The sequence below is a fragment of the Lonchura striata genome, chromosome 9 (genome assembly GCF_046129695.1).
Source record: "Lonchura striata isolate bLonStr1 chromosome 9, bLonStr1.mat, whole genome shotgun sequence".
NCBI lineage: Eukaryota > Metazoa > Chordata > Aves > Passeriformes > Estrildidae > Lonchura > Lonchura striata.
The window spans coordinates 20,174,064-20,191,201 of record NC_134611.1 but is presented as its reverse complement, the minus strand read 5'-3'; the positions used below and the strand labels follow the sequence as shown (position 1 = coordinate 20,191,201).

General features: G+C 34.6%; 1 protein-coding gene across 1 annotated transcript in view; it reads left to right on the top strand.

Moving 5' to 3' along the window:
* The window catches only part of HFM1 (helicase for meiosis 1), a 38,854-nt gene that overhangs the window by 8,233 nt on the left and 13,483 nt on the right, over positions 1 to 17,138 (top strand). Inside the window, exons 5-21 of the mRNA XM_031505532.2 lie at positions 783 to 1,083; positions 1,882 to 2,147; positions 3,652 to 3,699; positions 5,379 to 5,449; positions 5,933 to 6,065; positions 8,292 to 8,443; positions 8,810 to 8,887; positions 9,031 to 9,192; positions 9,624 to 9,824; positions 9,912 to 10,000; positions 10,642 to 10,685; positions 10,777 to 10,878; positions 12,227 to 12,372; positions 12,783 to 12,877; positions 13,649 to 13,782; positions 14,680 to 14,727; positions 16,713 to 16,793. Of these exons, the coding sequence (XP_031361392.2) occupies positions 783 to 1,083; positions 1,882 to 2,147; positions 3,652 to 3,699; positions 5,379 to 5,449; positions 5,933 to 6,065; positions 8,292 to 8,443; positions 8,810 to 8,887; positions 9,031 to 9,192; positions 9,624 to 9,824; positions 9,912 to 10,000; positions 10,642 to 10,685; positions 10,777 to 10,878; positions 12,227 to 12,372; positions 12,783 to 12,877; positions 13,649 to 13,782; positions 14,680 to 14,727; positions 16,713 to 16,793 (2,151 nt within the window). The remainder of the gene's footprint in view (positions 1 to 782; positions 1,084 to 1,881; positions 2,148 to 3,651; positions 3,700 to 5,378; positions 5,450 to 5,932; positions 6,066 to 8,291; positions 8,444 to 8,809; positions 8,888 to 9,030; positions 9,193 to 9,623; positions 9,825 to 9,911; positions 10,001 to 10,641; positions 10,686 to 10,776; positions 10,879 to 12,226; positions 12,373 to 12,782; positions 12,878 to 13,648; positions 13,783 to 14,679; positions 14,728 to 16,712; positions 16,794 to 17,138) is intronic.

Below are 17,138 nucleotides of genomic sequence, written 5' to 3'. Positions count from 1 at the left end.
TGATTTATAATATTATCTATTTAGGAATTATAGTAAAGAAGGTGGATTTTTTTCTGCTTTATGCAAGAATAATGCCATTAAGAGCTATTACTCAAATAAGGTTTTGATGTTTGTAGAATTAGAATTGTTTGGGTTATATCACAAACAGGGCATTGTAATTTTGAGTTTCTGGTGGATAACACTGAAATTAAGACATCAAAATAGAGCTGTTGTTATCTTGTTGCATTTAGTTGTGTATTTCTGTTTGTGCCTTTCCCTTCTGTTGCCAACAGCAATGCTTGTTGATCTGGCCAGCCAGATCAGGACACTGATTCTACTGAGAATTAACCCTGCAAAATGTGATAATTAACCAAGAAGGTTATGAAACCAGCCTGTCACCAACATCAGTACCATTTCTGACTGTAGAGATTGCAGTGTTTATCTCAGCTGTTTGTAGCAGGAACTTCAAACTTGGTCATTGTGTCATTTTTTTTAAAGACCATCTTTATTCTGAGACGGAGTGAAGAGTTCTGTCATACAAACTTTTTTTTAGTTTTGGAGAATAGTTTTTGTCCTTTACTTTGCATAGGAAGGAAAGGGACCTTACTTTTACAACTTTTTAATTGACAACACATGCATTACATTCATTAGCATAAGTTATAAAATACATGCTAAAGTTCTTGCAGTAAGATAGAAATATCAGTTTGTATAATAGATGTAAATTTGGCTGATTCTGTGTGAAAGATACTTGATTAAATTACTGTGAATAAGAATATGAATATTAATGAAATAATAATTTATAGTTTTTGTAGGAGGGAGAAAGCAGGAGAAGTTTATACAGCAATGTAAGAGTAAGACAGAGAAAGCAGAAGATAAATCATCAGCACCTGTTCATTTTGGTATAGCCCCTGAAAAAGAAGTTCTACAATTAAGTCTAGGAGAAAGAGATAAAATTAGTGCTCAGCGTGAAAATCTGAAAGTGGTTTCATCTTTTCTTTCCTTTGATGAAAATAAAAGAGTAGTAGATTTTTCTCAGCAATGGCAAAATAAAGCATTCAGTGAAAACAGTGATGATGAGAGTGTCCATTCAACATTAAGAAAAAGGTATGTGTCCAGTCAACTCAGGCAATTTATCACTGTCAGAATCATGTTATTATTTTAGATAAATCTGTTGAACACAAAGCTTGGGATCCTTCAATTGCAGCTACTTTAGTAGGCTCCAGATGCTAATTCTTTCGGTATAAGGAAAAGGTATAAGTTTCATTTTGGCAATATTTTAGTACTTCAATTAGATGTGAGTCCTGAGTCCTTTAGTACTTTCATTAAATGTAAGTCCTGAGCTCAGCATCATTCATGAGAAAAGTTAGCATCAGTTTGTTGCTTCAATTTTAAATAAATTTTTAGATAACAAAGCTTTTGGAAAATACTGCTCTGAATTCTTTATCTGCATGGTGACAAGGAAAAAGGCTGAGATCATTTGCTTTGCTGAGCAGAGGCCAGCCAGTCAGGAATACCTTGAGCAGTTCTGAGTGTGATTTCAGTGCTGCCTGGGAGGAGAGGTTTTATCAGTAAACTGCTCTTCTATGTCCAGCCCCTCCCATTCCTCAGAAACTGGATGTCTCTATTGGTTTTAATGATGCAGAAATTCAGCATTAACATACTATTAGGAGTCAGAGCCCATCTGGACAGGCAGTTTATTCTTTCATGGTCTTTCTGGAATAAAAGTGAAATTAAAATGTATCTTGAAAGGAGTCTTTAGGTCAGATTACATGAAGTTAGATACAATTTTATTATTTTTCTTACTAGTTCTACTGCTAATACAAATGTATATCTAGTATTTTTTAAATATTAGATAAACTTTAACATTACAACAAGTTAATGAAAACTCTGGATCTTTTGCAGCTTATTTAAAAAGTCTGGCAATGTGCATAAAAATACAGAATTTAAAGCTGGTTCTGTTGATGTGAAAGAAATTGGTACTTACTTAAATACAAGTGAAAACATGAAAGAGGTGACAAAAGAAGGTTTTTTGAGAAATCACCATCATGCTCCAATAACTAGAGACTCAGATTTAACTTTGCATAGCGTAAATAATGAAGAGAGTCTGTCTGAAAATGGAATTAAAATTCAATCATTTTCTAATGCTTCAGAGATTTTGGATATGACAGGTAATTATCTTTACTCTATTTCAAGAAAAATAGTCCATTGTCCTGTCTTTGGTATACAATAATAAAGGGTATCCAAGATTTGAGGTAGAGTGAAGAACATTTTCCCACCAGCTCAAGGTGAGATAATTGGCTAAAATTGATACAATGTATTGCAGTTCTGTGAAACTTAATTGCATTGTTGTTTAATATGAACTAGCTAAACAATTTATGAAAAAGATTCACATTTTCAGAAGTGCTAAGTCGTGTAAACCTGCTTGAAAATGTCATTTCACATCCCCTCAGCAATTTGAAAAAAACCAGCCTTGTCCCTTTGTGTGGTAAAGAGTTTAATCTTCATTTAAAAAACAGAAATTGAAAATGAAATTTTTATTTGTGGTGTTGCTTATATTTGTGTCTTTGTAGAAATAGAATTTAAGTAGGAGATACCTAGAAAATGGAGGGAAGTGGTAAGATTTTGATGAAATTATAAAATATGTGGTTTATAAATTATTTTTGCCTTTTAATAGTTTTTAAGTGCAGTTTATTTCTAGATTTTAAACTTTTTGGGACATGACACATCTGTGGAAGGTACCTTGTGTGCTTGACTACTAATGATATGGGGAGCAGAAAATTAGTTCTAGCAGAAAAATGTATGGTAGAGCAGTGGGATGGGATTTGGAAACGGGTCAGGAATGAAAAGCGTGCTTTGTCTGATTGCCATATGAGCAGTGGTGGTTCCATTTGTGGGTGAGGGGACAGCAGTGGCTACTGTTCACTTTGCCTTCAGCGAGGGTTTTTTATACCACACAGTGGTTGAGAAACACCTTCTTCCACAGCATTCTGGTACCCACGCAGGGCACTAGGAGTGGATCAACGACTGCCTGGTGTAAAAGTGGTTGGCCAGGCTCAAAGGGTGGTGGTGAATGGGTCACAATGCCCACGTGCCAGCAGCAAGGGGAGTACTGCAGGGGACTGCCCTACAGGAGGGGGCTGACAGCAGTCCCAGGAAATTCAGCAGGAGCAAATCCACACTCCTGTCCCAGGGAAAGAGAAGAGCCCCTGGGGTTCCTCTGGGATGGTTTGACTGAGGGCAGCTCATGGAAAAGTGCCCAGGGTCTGGCGAGCAGCTTGCTGACCTTGAGTGAGCAGTGTGTCCCAGCAGTAACAAAGGCCAGCAGCATCCTGGGCGTTGTTAACAAAGCTAGGAAGTTTAGAGAAGTGATTATCCTTTTCTTGGTACTTCTGAGACCACAACTAGATACTGCATCAAGTTTTGAGTCTCTGGTACATGCAAGATATTCCTAAACTGGAGTGAGTTCATCAAAGAGCCACCACTGTGGCCTTTTTAAATGATGAGCTAGTGACGTCCCTGTCCTATCCCATCTTCTCCTTTCTATCACCTGGACCTTGTTGCAGACTTGAAGCTCCTTACAGAACATACAGCTTGGGGTCAGGAAGATACTTTTCACAGTTATTGGTTGAAAATTAATCTGATTTTATAAATGTTCTATTTTTACTTCTTTAGGAACTACAGGAAGAAAATTGGAAATTTTGAGGGCTGTTACAGAAATACGTATCCTTGTATTTGCTGGATCTGATTTTCCTGGTTTTATTACAGTGCTTTTACATTTGCAAAATTATAGTGTTTAATTTGTAGCCATAGGAATTAATGCATTATAGTGTAATAGTTTCAATTTGTAGCACAATGCTGGGAATCAAATGTTCAATAGGTGTTTATCCTTTTGACTTCCAAAGCAAGAATGAAAATAAGACAACTTGTAGATTATTCATTCCTAAGAAAGCTTATTCTTATTTCAAACATTCAAATTTTATCCTCAAAACTTTTATTTTTAAAATATTGAATGTAAAATTATAGTTTGCATAATATGTATTTCAGACATTTTCTATAAAAACACACATATATACATATATCTCCATATGCTTTAAATAAAGGAAAAGTAAATTATTATTTAGGCTTATTAGGAAAACTGAGTCTTACTTTCTGTCTCATTTTCTTAAAAGAAAATTAATGTATTCCTTGTTGGTCTGTACCCATGTTGTAGTGTGCCTACACTGTGTTTCCATTCTTTAACCAGATTTTATCATAATTTTCTTTCTTCTTGGCCCTGCCTTGACCATGAAATATAATCAAGCATTCATCTATATCTACCAAACTTCTGGATTTTTTTACACACTCTTTTCAATATTTGGTTCTAGGAACCTGTCAAATGGTTAAATATTGGGAAGAGGAAATTTCTGAATTTAGGCACCTTAAATTCATGTAAATATCTTTAAAAAGTCACAATTTTTAAAATTAGTAAGGATTCCATTGTTGTGAATTTACCAATTAAGGATTATTAATGCTTTGTAGTTTGAAAACAAATCAGTTATTTAGAGGAGGGAATTTAAATAAGTTTTTTTAAAATCCTTATTTTCTTTTGTCTAATGTTATTTGCTTTTCTTTACCAATTTTTAACTGCTTTTATTTCTTGTTTTACTCCTGTATCTTTTCCTTTTTCGTCTTTTAACGTGACATGGATCTGAGGCCTTGGCAGTTCATTGTTCCTGCTGCTGTCAGTGTCACACCTGACTGTGTGCTCACCCTGAGCCTGAGGAGATGGCCACAGTCAGGCTGTTGTGTGGCTGCTCCGCCCTGCAGACAGGGATCAGCTCACTGCTCTGGAGCTGTAACCTAACAGTTAAACAGTTAAAGTGTTCCCTTTCCATCTCCCGTGTATTTCAGAAAACAATGCTGTCTGAAGAACACACTATTGGCGACTGAAAAATATCTTTAAAACCACTTTAAAAGTGATCATAGGTGAATTTTTTTGCTACTGTTATGTCTGGGCATACAGTATTATGCTAAATAATTTATGTTGTATTACAAATATTATGTGATCACTGACACCTTAGGCTAACAGTAATGTTCTGCTTGTTCGTGTATCTGGGTTGTCCCTTGCAGCTTCAGATTCCATAACTGTCTGCCATTCCATGAAGCCTATGCCAGGGAGGAGGTTCTTGATCATTGGTATAGTTCTCAGGCCTCTCAAATAGGTTTTGGTTACGGAATATAGGGCACACCAAGAATCTAAAACTACTGAATCATTTAATAGGTTACTTTTAGATAACTTTTTACAAGCCTGTGTGATATTGTGGTATGTTTTAAGTTTGCATTTAGATTGCAAGGACATTTACATTCCTACAATTGTATAATTTATGCTTTAGTATTTTAAATTCCTTAATGCTCTCAAGCAACCCAATTTAGAAGTATTTTTAAGGAGTTCCCATATTTTAACTATGCACAGTCAAAAGCTTTGGATGATGTAAGTATGGAACATAAACTGCAGCTACAAGTAGTACTTTGTAGATAAATTTAAGTGATACTTTGATATTCAGAGCATAAAATGAATTAGAAAAGTATAATATATCTAGAACCTCTTCCTGGAATAGTTTATTAGGGTTGTGCTTGGCTAGGAGAAGAGACCAGAAGAACTTTAAAAAGTGTTTTTCTCAGTTTAGAATATGTTTGTGTGAAGATGAGAATTGTATTTATGAATAGAGATTGGTAGTATATTTGCATGGAGGAGGAAGGGTGGATGAGTGAGTGAGTGATATGGTTGAGTAACACTGCGGAGGAGGAAAGAGGGAGGAATCAGTCTTGTCAGAGGAAAATGAGGGAGCTTGACATAGACATACCTGGCTTCTAAGAAGGTGGAGGATAAAATGTGTGGGAAGGAAGCAGAGTTATACAAACCTTTCATTTGCCATTATAGAAAACTTAACAGGACCTGGCAATTCTTTCCTAGCTTTTATATACAGATAGGAACTTTGTGATTTGTGCTCCAACTGGCTCTGGAAAGACTGTAATGTTCGAACTAGCTATTACCAGATTACTAATGGAAGCTCCACTGCCTTGGTTAAATATTAAAGTTGTTTACAGTAAGTATTATACAGCTTTAAACATTTTGGTGATAGAACAAAAAATGTCATTCTGGGAATGCAGAGATCTGGAGTGAGTCCATGAATAATATTAAGATTAAATACTTTAAGATATTACAGCCTGCTTCATTCTTTAAAAAGTTGATTTAGTGTTTATTTATGGTACCATTGTAACTATTATTAGTATTTAACAGTACTGTGTAATTGTAGTGTTCAGCATTGCCTATAAAAATAAAATACAGAAAATCCTGTAGAAGCTTGTCCTCCAAGAAGGTAAGATGTACACAAAAAGGTAAGGAGGAAGCAAAGGAAACTAAAACAATTATTGGTGCATAGTTTCTGGCTAACATTATCTTTTGTATGGCTGGCTATGGCTCTGAGATGAGGATCAAATTTTCCAGTGTTCACTTACCTCGCAAAGTTTCCTGTTATTTTCTGGATACTACCTCAGAGGCACAAGAACTGTGATCTTCATGGATTTAACTGATCTGTGTAGAATTATGAAAATAATTGGAGATAGTCACACCAGTTACACTTTTTTTCTTTCCTTCCTGGAAAACTGAGTTAATATTTGTAAATTTAATTAAATTGGTGATTTTGTCCCAGTTTTAATTTATTTGTACACTGATATGTTTGTCAGCCTTTCTATTAGAGGTTTCATCCTTTACAAAAGCTTCATATTGTTTTTTTATTCCATTTTGTTCAACTTCTTACAATAAAGCTAGTGTTGCTTTAGAGTTCACTGTGTATTGTAAACTGATCTTAGAAGCAGACATGTGCTACAGGTTCTTTGTCAGCTGGACCAGGCTGAGTGCATGGTAATAGTTTCCACTTGCCTTGTTAGAATTGCTACAACTTGGTTGGTTGGAACTGTCAGTAAGGAGACAGTTACCTGCTAGTGGAGTTAAATCTGCTGACCTTCCCAGATTACATAATGATGGAGAAGGAGACTTGTCAGTTTTCTGAATGTTGGAACAGAGGTGGTAATCCTGCTGGTGTGAGCTCTGTTGCCTGGTTCATCTGTGGCCCCATATATGTGAATTAGTTCTGCGGAGTTGTTTTCCAGTAGCTTTACCTCAAAGAACTGGTGACTGCAGTTCCAGGAGCAATCACTTGCTTCTCACATTCTTGTATTGCTAAAGATGATTAGCTTTGTGATTTTGTGAATTACTTGCTGGTAGCTGCATCAGTTTTCTGGAGCTAATTATTTCTCTGATACTCTTCTGCAATTTTACACCTCTTTCTGAAGCTGAGACTTTAAAGCTTGAAGCAGGTTCTTTAAATCTTGAAGTTTTAGAGATAATTTGTGAGCTAATATGCAGAAATCATTCACATTCTAGTGCCTCTAACTAACCTAGAATGTAATCACTGCAAGATCTATTATACTAGGATTGTTTAGGTGTCATGCATAGATTGCCTCTTTCACTTAAATCACTGCATTTTCTATATAGATTTATCATCTAGTATAGCCTTATGTGTATTGTTAATACCAGTCCTTATTGAGAATGACATCTGATTTCTGGGGAAAAAAGAGTCTGTAAAAGTACAGTGTGTACTCTCAGAAAGAAAAAAAAAAAAAAAAAAAAAAAAAAGAGTAGATTGTTTTAGGCCTCAGTTCATGAGAACCAGCATAAAAACTGCTACCTGCTCTATTAGCTGCTTCTTATGACCCTACACTTAACTGTACATTTGATTTTGATAGAATACCAGAAGAAATAAGAGTCTGTCTCTTGCTCTTGGACAGTTTCTCACTTTTACTTTGCTCTCTGAATACAGAGTACTCAAATCATTCTTAACTGGGAAAAGGTTGTTATTTATATGATCTTTCATTAGAAAATATGTATTTCCTGTGGTTTCTTTCATCTGTGAGAAAATCTTTGATAGTTGAATGATTGTTTCCATGTGGTACTGCAAAGAAAATCAAACCCAACAGGATGAAGGATTAAGAAAGAGCATAAATAAACTTAATTAAAGGGTTCTGTTCCTGCTTGCTGATGGAAAGAACTAAGGGCCCAAAGCTCAACATGGATTGTGCACATGGAGTAGAATAATGAGAACGGTAACACCAGCTACAGATTTTATGGTTCTGGAAGCAAAGCTGAAAATGAGGGAAATAAATTAACTTCAAGAAAGCATCTTTCTAAATAAACTAAATGCATACATTTCTAATACAGCTGAAGATTTGGTTTTCCTGATTTAATTTTCATTATTTGGTATTGTTTTTAGTGGCTCCAATAAAAGCTCTATGTAGTCAGCGTTTTGATGACTGGAAAGAAAAATTTGGACCTATAGGACTCACCTGCAAGGAGTTGACAGGAGATACACTGATGGATGATTTATTTGAAATACATCATGCTGACATTATTATCACTACACCTGTAGGTTTCATTCCCAGTTCTTACAAGAACTTAGAATAAACAGACATTAGCAGTCTTCTAATTGTATGCTGCAAGGACTGCTCTTTTTTTTTTTTTTTTGGTAATAGTGCACAGTGATTTTATGATGCTTTTGTTTCTCTGCACACTGCTGTGCACACTCTCAATTAATATAAACAAAAGTTAGTAATATAATAATGTGCCAGATTAAACATAGATGGCATTAGCTTGAATTAATTTTATTGTTTCTGTTTAAAGATTTATGAAGTTTAGGCATGTCTCTATGTACTATAGTTGTGGTATGTGTTGGCATTTAAAACATCTTTCAGGTGCTGTTGTTGTTCTCATGTGTTTGTTTTTTCCTCCAAGGAAAAGTGGGATAGCATGACTAGAAGGTGGAGAGACAACTCTATAGTCCAGCTTGTGCGACTGTTTCTCATTGATGAGGTAAGAAAATGAATGAGGATTTATTCAGTGCTTTTGTATCTTTTGTGAAGATAAAAGGAACCTTAGAAAATATTACATGTATTTAGCACATGTCCAGACTGTAACTGGAAAATATTTAGCACATCTTTTAAAATTCCTGATAGGTACACGTTATAAAGGATGAAAGCCGCGGTGCAACTTTGGAAGTTGTAGTCAGTCGGATGAAAACTATTCAGTCTTCTCTTTGGCGTCTCTTAGAGAAGCATGACACTGTTCCTCCCTTGAGATTTGTAGCTGTTTCTGCAACAATCCCAAATACTCAAGATGTAAGAGTTACATTTTAACTGTATTTTGATCAATGGAGTTGTGTTTTAAAAAAATTGTCTGGAATTACAATTTTAGATTGATAGCAAAATAGTAATTTTTAAGCTGTCATCTGAGGACAGTTATGAGGCTGCTGCTAATTTAAGATTACCATCAGCCTTATGGAAATGTCAGCCATGAATGGACATTCTTCAGTTTTAGATTTCTCCTTGTGATTTTTGCCTCTTACATACAAATCACAACAGATCTGAGATTTCAGTCCAAATTATATTGGTCCTGCAAAAAGCAGAACCTCACCTGTGATTTTAAATTATAAAAAAATGTGTTAGTAGTTTGCACGTGACAAAAGCTAAGTTAATTATTCTGTGATGCTATTAGAGCTGGAGTACAATTAAAATAAATTTATCTTTTCTGTTCTACTTTTTTTTTAAAGATTGCAGAATGGCTTTCGGATAGTAAGATGCCTGCTGTATGCCTGAAAATAGATGAGGATCAACGACCAGTGAAGCTACGCAAAATTGTGCTTGGTTTTCCTTGCAGTGACAATCAGACAGAATTCAAATTTGACTTAACTCTTAACTACAAGATAGCTAGCATTATACAAACATACTCAGAGCAAAAACCAGCACTTGTGGTACAACAGCTTTTTGGCTTTTTTTATCATGTTTAAAATTGTTTCTTTCTTAAAAGTGTTGATTCAAAAAATACCTTTTATTTGTAGTTTTGTGCCACAAGAAAAGGAGTACAGCAGGCTGCTTCTGTTCTTGCAAAAGATGCTAAATTTCTACTGAGTATAGAACAGAAACAAAGGTATTTTTCTATTCAAATAGGAAGTAAGTGTTTGTACATTTTAGTAAACCTGTGATATCTGTGAAGAAAGCTGTTGAGCTAATACAATTTCTAGCAGAGGAGCATGGAATAAAATCATCATCCCAGTTGACATTCTTTTTGGTAAATTGGCAGTCTTCTTGGGAGGTTTTATTTGCTTCTCAGAGTTTTAGGATACCTTTCACAAACATTAAGTTGTTTCTCAAAGGTGCTTTCTAAAAGAAAAATGCTAATTCTTATGGCCCTCTGAGACCTTGTAGTGCAAATATTAAGCATATGAATAGTTGAATTGGATGTGACTTTACTAGTATTTTAAGTTTTCTTTACTTTATCAGATCCTGTTATTAAATGCAGCCATATTAATTATTATTTACTTCAGGGTTGCCTAGTCATGGCAGCTGCAGAAGCTACTCCTGACTTTGTGTTTGCTTTATGTGAACAACATATAAAGATTGTTGTTTGTCACTTGGAAAGGTGACCAGGCTTGAAAAGCTGCAATAGCTGCCCCAGAGAGTCAGTCTGTTATTTCTGTGAGGATGGGAAATGTGGTGGTTGAAAATAATCAAAGAATGTATATTTTTAAATTTTCTTTTTCTTTTTTGTTGTTTGTGTGTGTTGCATAGATTACAGGGGTTTGCAAATTCATTGAAAGACTCCAAACTGAGAGGTAAATATAACCTACAACTTCTCTGCTCCGTGATTGAATATTTGCTTGAGAAAGCCTAGTTAAATGATGTATATAATAATTTCATTATCAGACCTTTTGACATATGGTGTGGCTTATCATCATGCGGGTATGGAGTTATCGGACAGAAAAATAATTGAAGGCGCTTTTACTGCAGGAGACTTGCCAGTACTTTGTAAGTGAAATTAACTTTGAAAGTCAAAATTTCATTTATGTATCCTGAGAAGACTGCAGTTTGGAAGTAATATTTTATGGTTCTGTAGTTTGCTTAACCTTTGGAAGTTGTGAAATCCAGGTAAGGTGTTTTTGTGTTTCACATGTACTTTCACCCTGTGAGCCTACATATGCACTGTTACTAAGGAGAATGGAACTTCTTTTCACCACACATGGAGGTCATCCCCCTTCTATGTACATATAGGGTCTGGCCTTTTCCTACCATTGAACCCTCCCATTGAGGTGGAGTTCTGTGCTAGTGAATCTTTCCTCTGAGTTTCCAAGATGTTTTCTTTGTCTGTTTTCTTTGCACCTGTGGCTTCCCTGAAGGCAATCGTCTACATTTATGCCTCTTAGGTGGGCAGGAGGCTATTTTCAAACTCCATGTAAAGTGGTGTGACTGGGGAGGTCCTTAAGAAATATTCCATCTGTTGTTACATAAAATGTGAAGGGATCTAAGATGTGATTGTCTCATCTCATCCAGGCTTTCTCTTTCTGTAAAAGAAAGATCCAGACCCTATGGGGAGCTGTCTGTGCAGTTCATGTACAACACTAAATGATTTGTGGATTTTTTTCTTTTGTGTTACAATGGTCATAAGAAAAAATAATATAATTACTGATTTTAATTTTCATTTCAAAAAGAATTGGAAATTTCAATAATCCTTTGTTTTCCTAGCAGAATAGGAAGTATCAGTTGGCCCATATGACTGGCTTTCTCTGTTGAATTCTTGCTGCTCCATATATTCTTTAGAGAGAGTGAATTAGGAATCATGAATGTAAGATTACTTGCCACATACTTGACTGATGTTTTCCATGTGAGAGTGTGTACTGGTAAAGTGTGATGATTGTATTGGTGGTGATTCTGGTTTGGTATCATGGATATAAACAATGTTAATGACTGATGACTTTAAAAATATATCTTAATATTGACCACTACAAAGCAAGATGAAGCCATGGCTCTATTCAAATACATAACCTGGAAGAAACAAGAGTAAGGTTTCTTCATTGTGTGTCTGTTATATTGAACAGGAATCGTATTCTGGATTATCTCCAAGTATAAAGGATAAAGTATCTGGGATGTAATTTAGTAAAAAATATGAGAACAAATGAATGCTGATGATCAGATAAACAGAAACTGTTATGCAAGTACTTGTCTGTAATCTACATCAAATTCTTTGTGGTGCAAAATGACCACTGATTCCACTAGAAACTAAGAACTCTTAGGTATCAAGAATTAAGTTACCTATTTGCTGCTTATTTAGTATCTGCTAGACATTTTGATGGTGTTCATATACTTTGATCCAACATAGTTACTACTAGCACCTTAGCTATGGGAGTCAACCTGCCTGCACACCTCGTGGTTATAAAATCCACAATGCATTATGTTGGAGGAGTGTTTCAAGAGTACAGTGAAACTGATATTCTGCAAATGATTGGGAGAGCTGGAAGGCCTCAGGTAAGTGAATGTTTTATTGTATTGATACTGTCTATAGCCAGATTAGTAGAAGCTATTTTTGCTGAAGAAAGTGCAATGCCAGGAATTTACTGCAGCATTTGTTTTTTAAAGGCTTATTAATACTTAAATTACTTCTAGGTAACTTTTATTTTGAGAAAGAAATGTATTTGTTTTTGTATTGTCCATCAAAAATTACTGCTTCACCTTGCAGTGGGAAAAGATCTGAAGATTACATTTGAGTTATGTAGTGAATGGGGATTAGAGAGTAGGAAACTGGCATACAATACTCATTTCAGGCAGGAATTTTAAGGAAAGAGTTTTAGTGGATTAAGGTATGTGATGCATATTCAACTGTTTGGGGTTTTTTTAAGAAGTAAAGAGCAGCTTTTATTTGGGGTTTTATTTTTCAGTTTGACACTACCGCTACAGCAGTCATTATGACTCGTTGCAGTACCAGGGTGAGATATATACAGATGTTAAATGGTGCTGATATAATAGAGAGCAGGTAACTAAGTATTTTTTATAAGACTCTGTAGATAGTAGCTAAACTTCATAGTTTCTACAGAATGTGGGTTTTTTTCACATGGGTTTTGGGCTATTTCTTTGGTCTGCTTAGAAGAAATCAAGAAAGAATTAAGGAAAATAAAGCTGTTCAGTAGTTAATGGTCTCTTGTTTTATCAGCCAAAACAATCTTTAGGACATCTTAAACTCAAAAAAAAAAAAAACAGTTTTAGATTCCTGCTGGAAAACTGAGGAAGCTGAAAGAGCATTTATTGCAAAGACAAAAAGCAGGAATTGAATGCAGTCCATGTGTCTGAATTTCTTGATGATTGAGCCTGGAAAATACTAGACCTATATTTGTTGTTAACAGATTATCATGAGAAATATGTAGCAAAGTTAGGACATTAAAAGGTAAAATAAGAAATTTTACTCATGTAATTTTGGTAACATTTAATTTTTCAAATATATTTAAAATATCAACAGCACAGAATGTCTGTGCTGTAATTTTTAAATTTATGTACCATTTCTTCCTAGTAAATGTGGAACTTCGCAGTTGACAGTTTATTTTTGCTAGCTAGGCATTATGCCATAATAACCCAATTACATTGCTGATTACTTACATAATCTTTATTCTATCAATTTCACTGATCACAGGGAACAGCTGCAGTTTGGGGGAAGGGATTTGTTTGATTTTGTTTCTTCCCAGAAATTAGTTTTAACACTTTTTATATTGCTCATTGGTAAATGTCCTTAACTCTTGTTTTTTTGCACTAGCTTGCACAGGCACCTTGTTGAACACTTAAATGCTGAAATAGTGCTGCATACTGTCACGGATGTCAGTGTAGCTTTGGAATGGATACGATCAACATTTTTGTACATTAGAGCCTTAAAAAATCCAACTCATTATGGTTTGTTTGGCTTTATTTTTTTAATTCATCTAACTATGGTGTTAGGATGTGTTATGTCCATATTACTTTATTCTATCATTTTCTTATGGACTATAATTTCATAATGTTATAAAAACCAAGATGTGCAATGTGGCCAGTAACATATTGTTCTTTAACATAAGTAGTGGGAGTTTCAGCATTGTGTAACATTTAAAAACTGTGAAGAAGCCTTTTACAGCTTCATAATCAATTTCTTTTTATCTTAATATGCTGGACCATATATTAATACAGTATCAGCCATAATATATTTTGCACTGCTGAATATGTAATCTGCTAAGAAAAATAATAGTCTCGTATTTCACAGTTTTTTCTAGAATAAAATACTAGTTATCTTAGTTCCAATGTCTTCAGTTTGTCTTGTCCAGAACATTACCCCAGTCCCCTGCCCTGACCATATCTATGTTCCTGCCCACTTAATCGATGCCTGATTTTGAAGTCATTGGGTAATTGCTGGAGACAATTTTTTGTAAGGATTTATAGCTGGAACATAGCACATCTAGTACTTCAATGGATGCTACAATTCAGGTGGCTTCCTGTATTTCAAAATAAGAAAACTATACCTGGAAGTTTCTACTGACATTTCTGAAACTTTTAGGACTCTGATATTTTATATGGGAGAATGTCTGCAGCTTTTACCTTTGTACATCTGTTCTAGCAGCCTCTTACTGATACTTAGCTAGTTACATACTGTAAGACTTCTGACTTGTTTGCAGTATAATAAATATTCCCACATTTTTTTGACTTTGGGGTATTTGTCTGCCTCTTAAAAATCAGCAAATCAGTTTTAATGGGTAAAGAAATTAAGGAGAAAGTCTATGGTAGTACTAAGTTAAAACAGTTTTTATATTTGCTATGAAGGTTTTTCATCTGGATTAGATAAAGTTGGAATTGAAGCAAAATTACAAGGTAAGTGGCTTCTTAGCTTTTTTCAGTAAAATGCTACAATTTAGGGCAGGTTCACCCATGTTTTTTATCTATATCCATTAATTTCAATAGATCCATTTGCAAAACCAATATATTTTAGTGTTATTAATTTTATTTTGTTATTAATATTTTTTAAATACTGTCAGTACATTTTAACTGGTAGAAACATTTTTCTTGTGTAGTGGAAAACCAGTAAATGCCTTTACCCAACTCATTTCCATATACGTGCTCAGAAATGCTCACCTCATTTCCATAAACATGCTCAGAACACTTTAATTTTGATTGCTTGTCATTCTTCCTAATTTTTCTTTCATTGATCTCACTTGCTTTCATTAATTTATGCTACTATACTTTCAAAAAAGTTCTTTTCAGAAAATGTCATCTTCCATTCATAAATTTAGCCTTGAAAACAAAGGATATAAAATGTAAACTTCTTTGCCTTGTCCAGAAACAATTTAAAATTGCATGGGTTTAAGAGGCTTTTATTGCTAAGACTTGAATAAAATGCAGTTATTAACCTTTTTTTTTTTTAAATACTGCATTTTAGCTATTTGTAATTCATTAGAAATAGAGCTGACAAAATAGTTTGGGAATTGGTGTCTATTAACTTTAAACACAGAAATAGCATACAACTCTTCAGGTGGTTTTGTTTTGTTAATTTATTTTAATGTAAGTTTTCTGGTACTTTAAATGTTGGTATATTTATAAAAGAGTACTTGCTGTCAAGTTCTGTAAATCTACAAGTACCATTTTCTTTCTTTGGTGAAAGTCCTCATATCCATCCAGACTATTTGGAGCTAAAATATCTGGAGGAGGGTCTGGTCTGTGAAAACATGGACAGATAAAATGCCTAGAAATTTGTAGAGCTTGTACTTGGAGTCCACTTACTCATTTTTTACATAATTGTGTAGGAAACATTTGTGATTGATTTTGGGCTTGGTGGAATGAGGTTGTTCATTGTGGAAGAGTTTCAAGAGCCTTCAGGAGCACAGTATATTTGCCACTGCTTGAAATCCCCAAATGTGAGAGATGTTGACTCTCAGTTGAAGACAATGAAAAGAGGAGTACTTATCAGTAGGAGAATTCGCCTCTTTCAGTAGTTTTCTATTTTTTCCTGTCTTTTACATCAGGACTTTTCTATTCTTGCCATGTAGGTTGAAAGGAATAGAGGGAATGAAGCGTGATACTACCTAAATAATCCTTAATGGGAGAAGGCATGGTTTAAAATGTACAGATAGTGCTAGAAGAATTCAATTACTGCTTTTTCAGTGTGGATTATATTTCCTTGAAGTTCTGATGCTAAAACTAGTTCCTCTTGCCTGCAATATGAAATATTTTGTAGTAATGAGTATAATGTTTTCATGTATTTCATGTGTAAAGTGAATGATTTCAGGTTGCTAGGGGAGCTATCTCTTTGAGTGCTGTTCTGACTTTTCAATTCTGAATATTGCCTTGGTCTTGAGAAAGAGAGAACAAAAGCACTTTGGTCATTCTTATGCAGACACCTGACACAATGGATTTAATGAAATAAATACAAATTAAACCGATGCAGTACAAAAATTTCTAATGAAGGATTCATTAATATTTGTATTTGAAATTTGAACCATTTAACTGTTAACTCTATAGCAGAAGTCTTTTATATAAGTGCTTGTGGGCTCTCTGATCTGTCAAACTTGAATATGGCAACCTACATTTCAGCATCTAGTTTTCAGCATCTAGTTTCTTTTCCTTTGCAACTTTTGCCTTAGTAAAAAAGAGTTGGCTTGTCCTGTATCAATTATCTTTGAGTGAGTTTCCCCAGAGAGAAGTTAACCACCAGCTTTAATAGAAGGATTCCAAAACCTTTGCTTGATTTCAGTGGAATTACTTGGATATACCTTCATACAATTTGATGATGTTCTTTCTGGTGTGTACATGGATAAGGTATTTTTAGTACATGCAGAAAACATTTTTCAAATTTTTGACAGAACTGTGTCTGAAGAACTTAAATGATTTATCATCTTTCGATTTGATCAGGATGGATGAAGCAAATAATTTCAAACCAACAGGTAACACTTGTTTCAAATAAACTAATTTCAGAAATGATGTAGAGATAGTAGTGAACTATGAAGGATCTCAACTACCCTTGTGCACCATTAATAATAGTACATAAATGTCGTAGAAGGTAAAATCTGAAGGATTGTTTGAGTAGAATATATGGATAAGTTTCTTGACGAAGTCATAGATGTTCCTTCTTTTAATCTTGTTTCATGAATAGATCTTGTCTTGTTGCTGAAAATTTGTTGTAGATGAGAAGATTGCAGAACACTGTGACAACATAATTGGTTGTGGCACAGTGCAATGAAGGACAGGTTTTACCAATACCTGCTCTTCTCTACAGTCCTCTCCTAGAG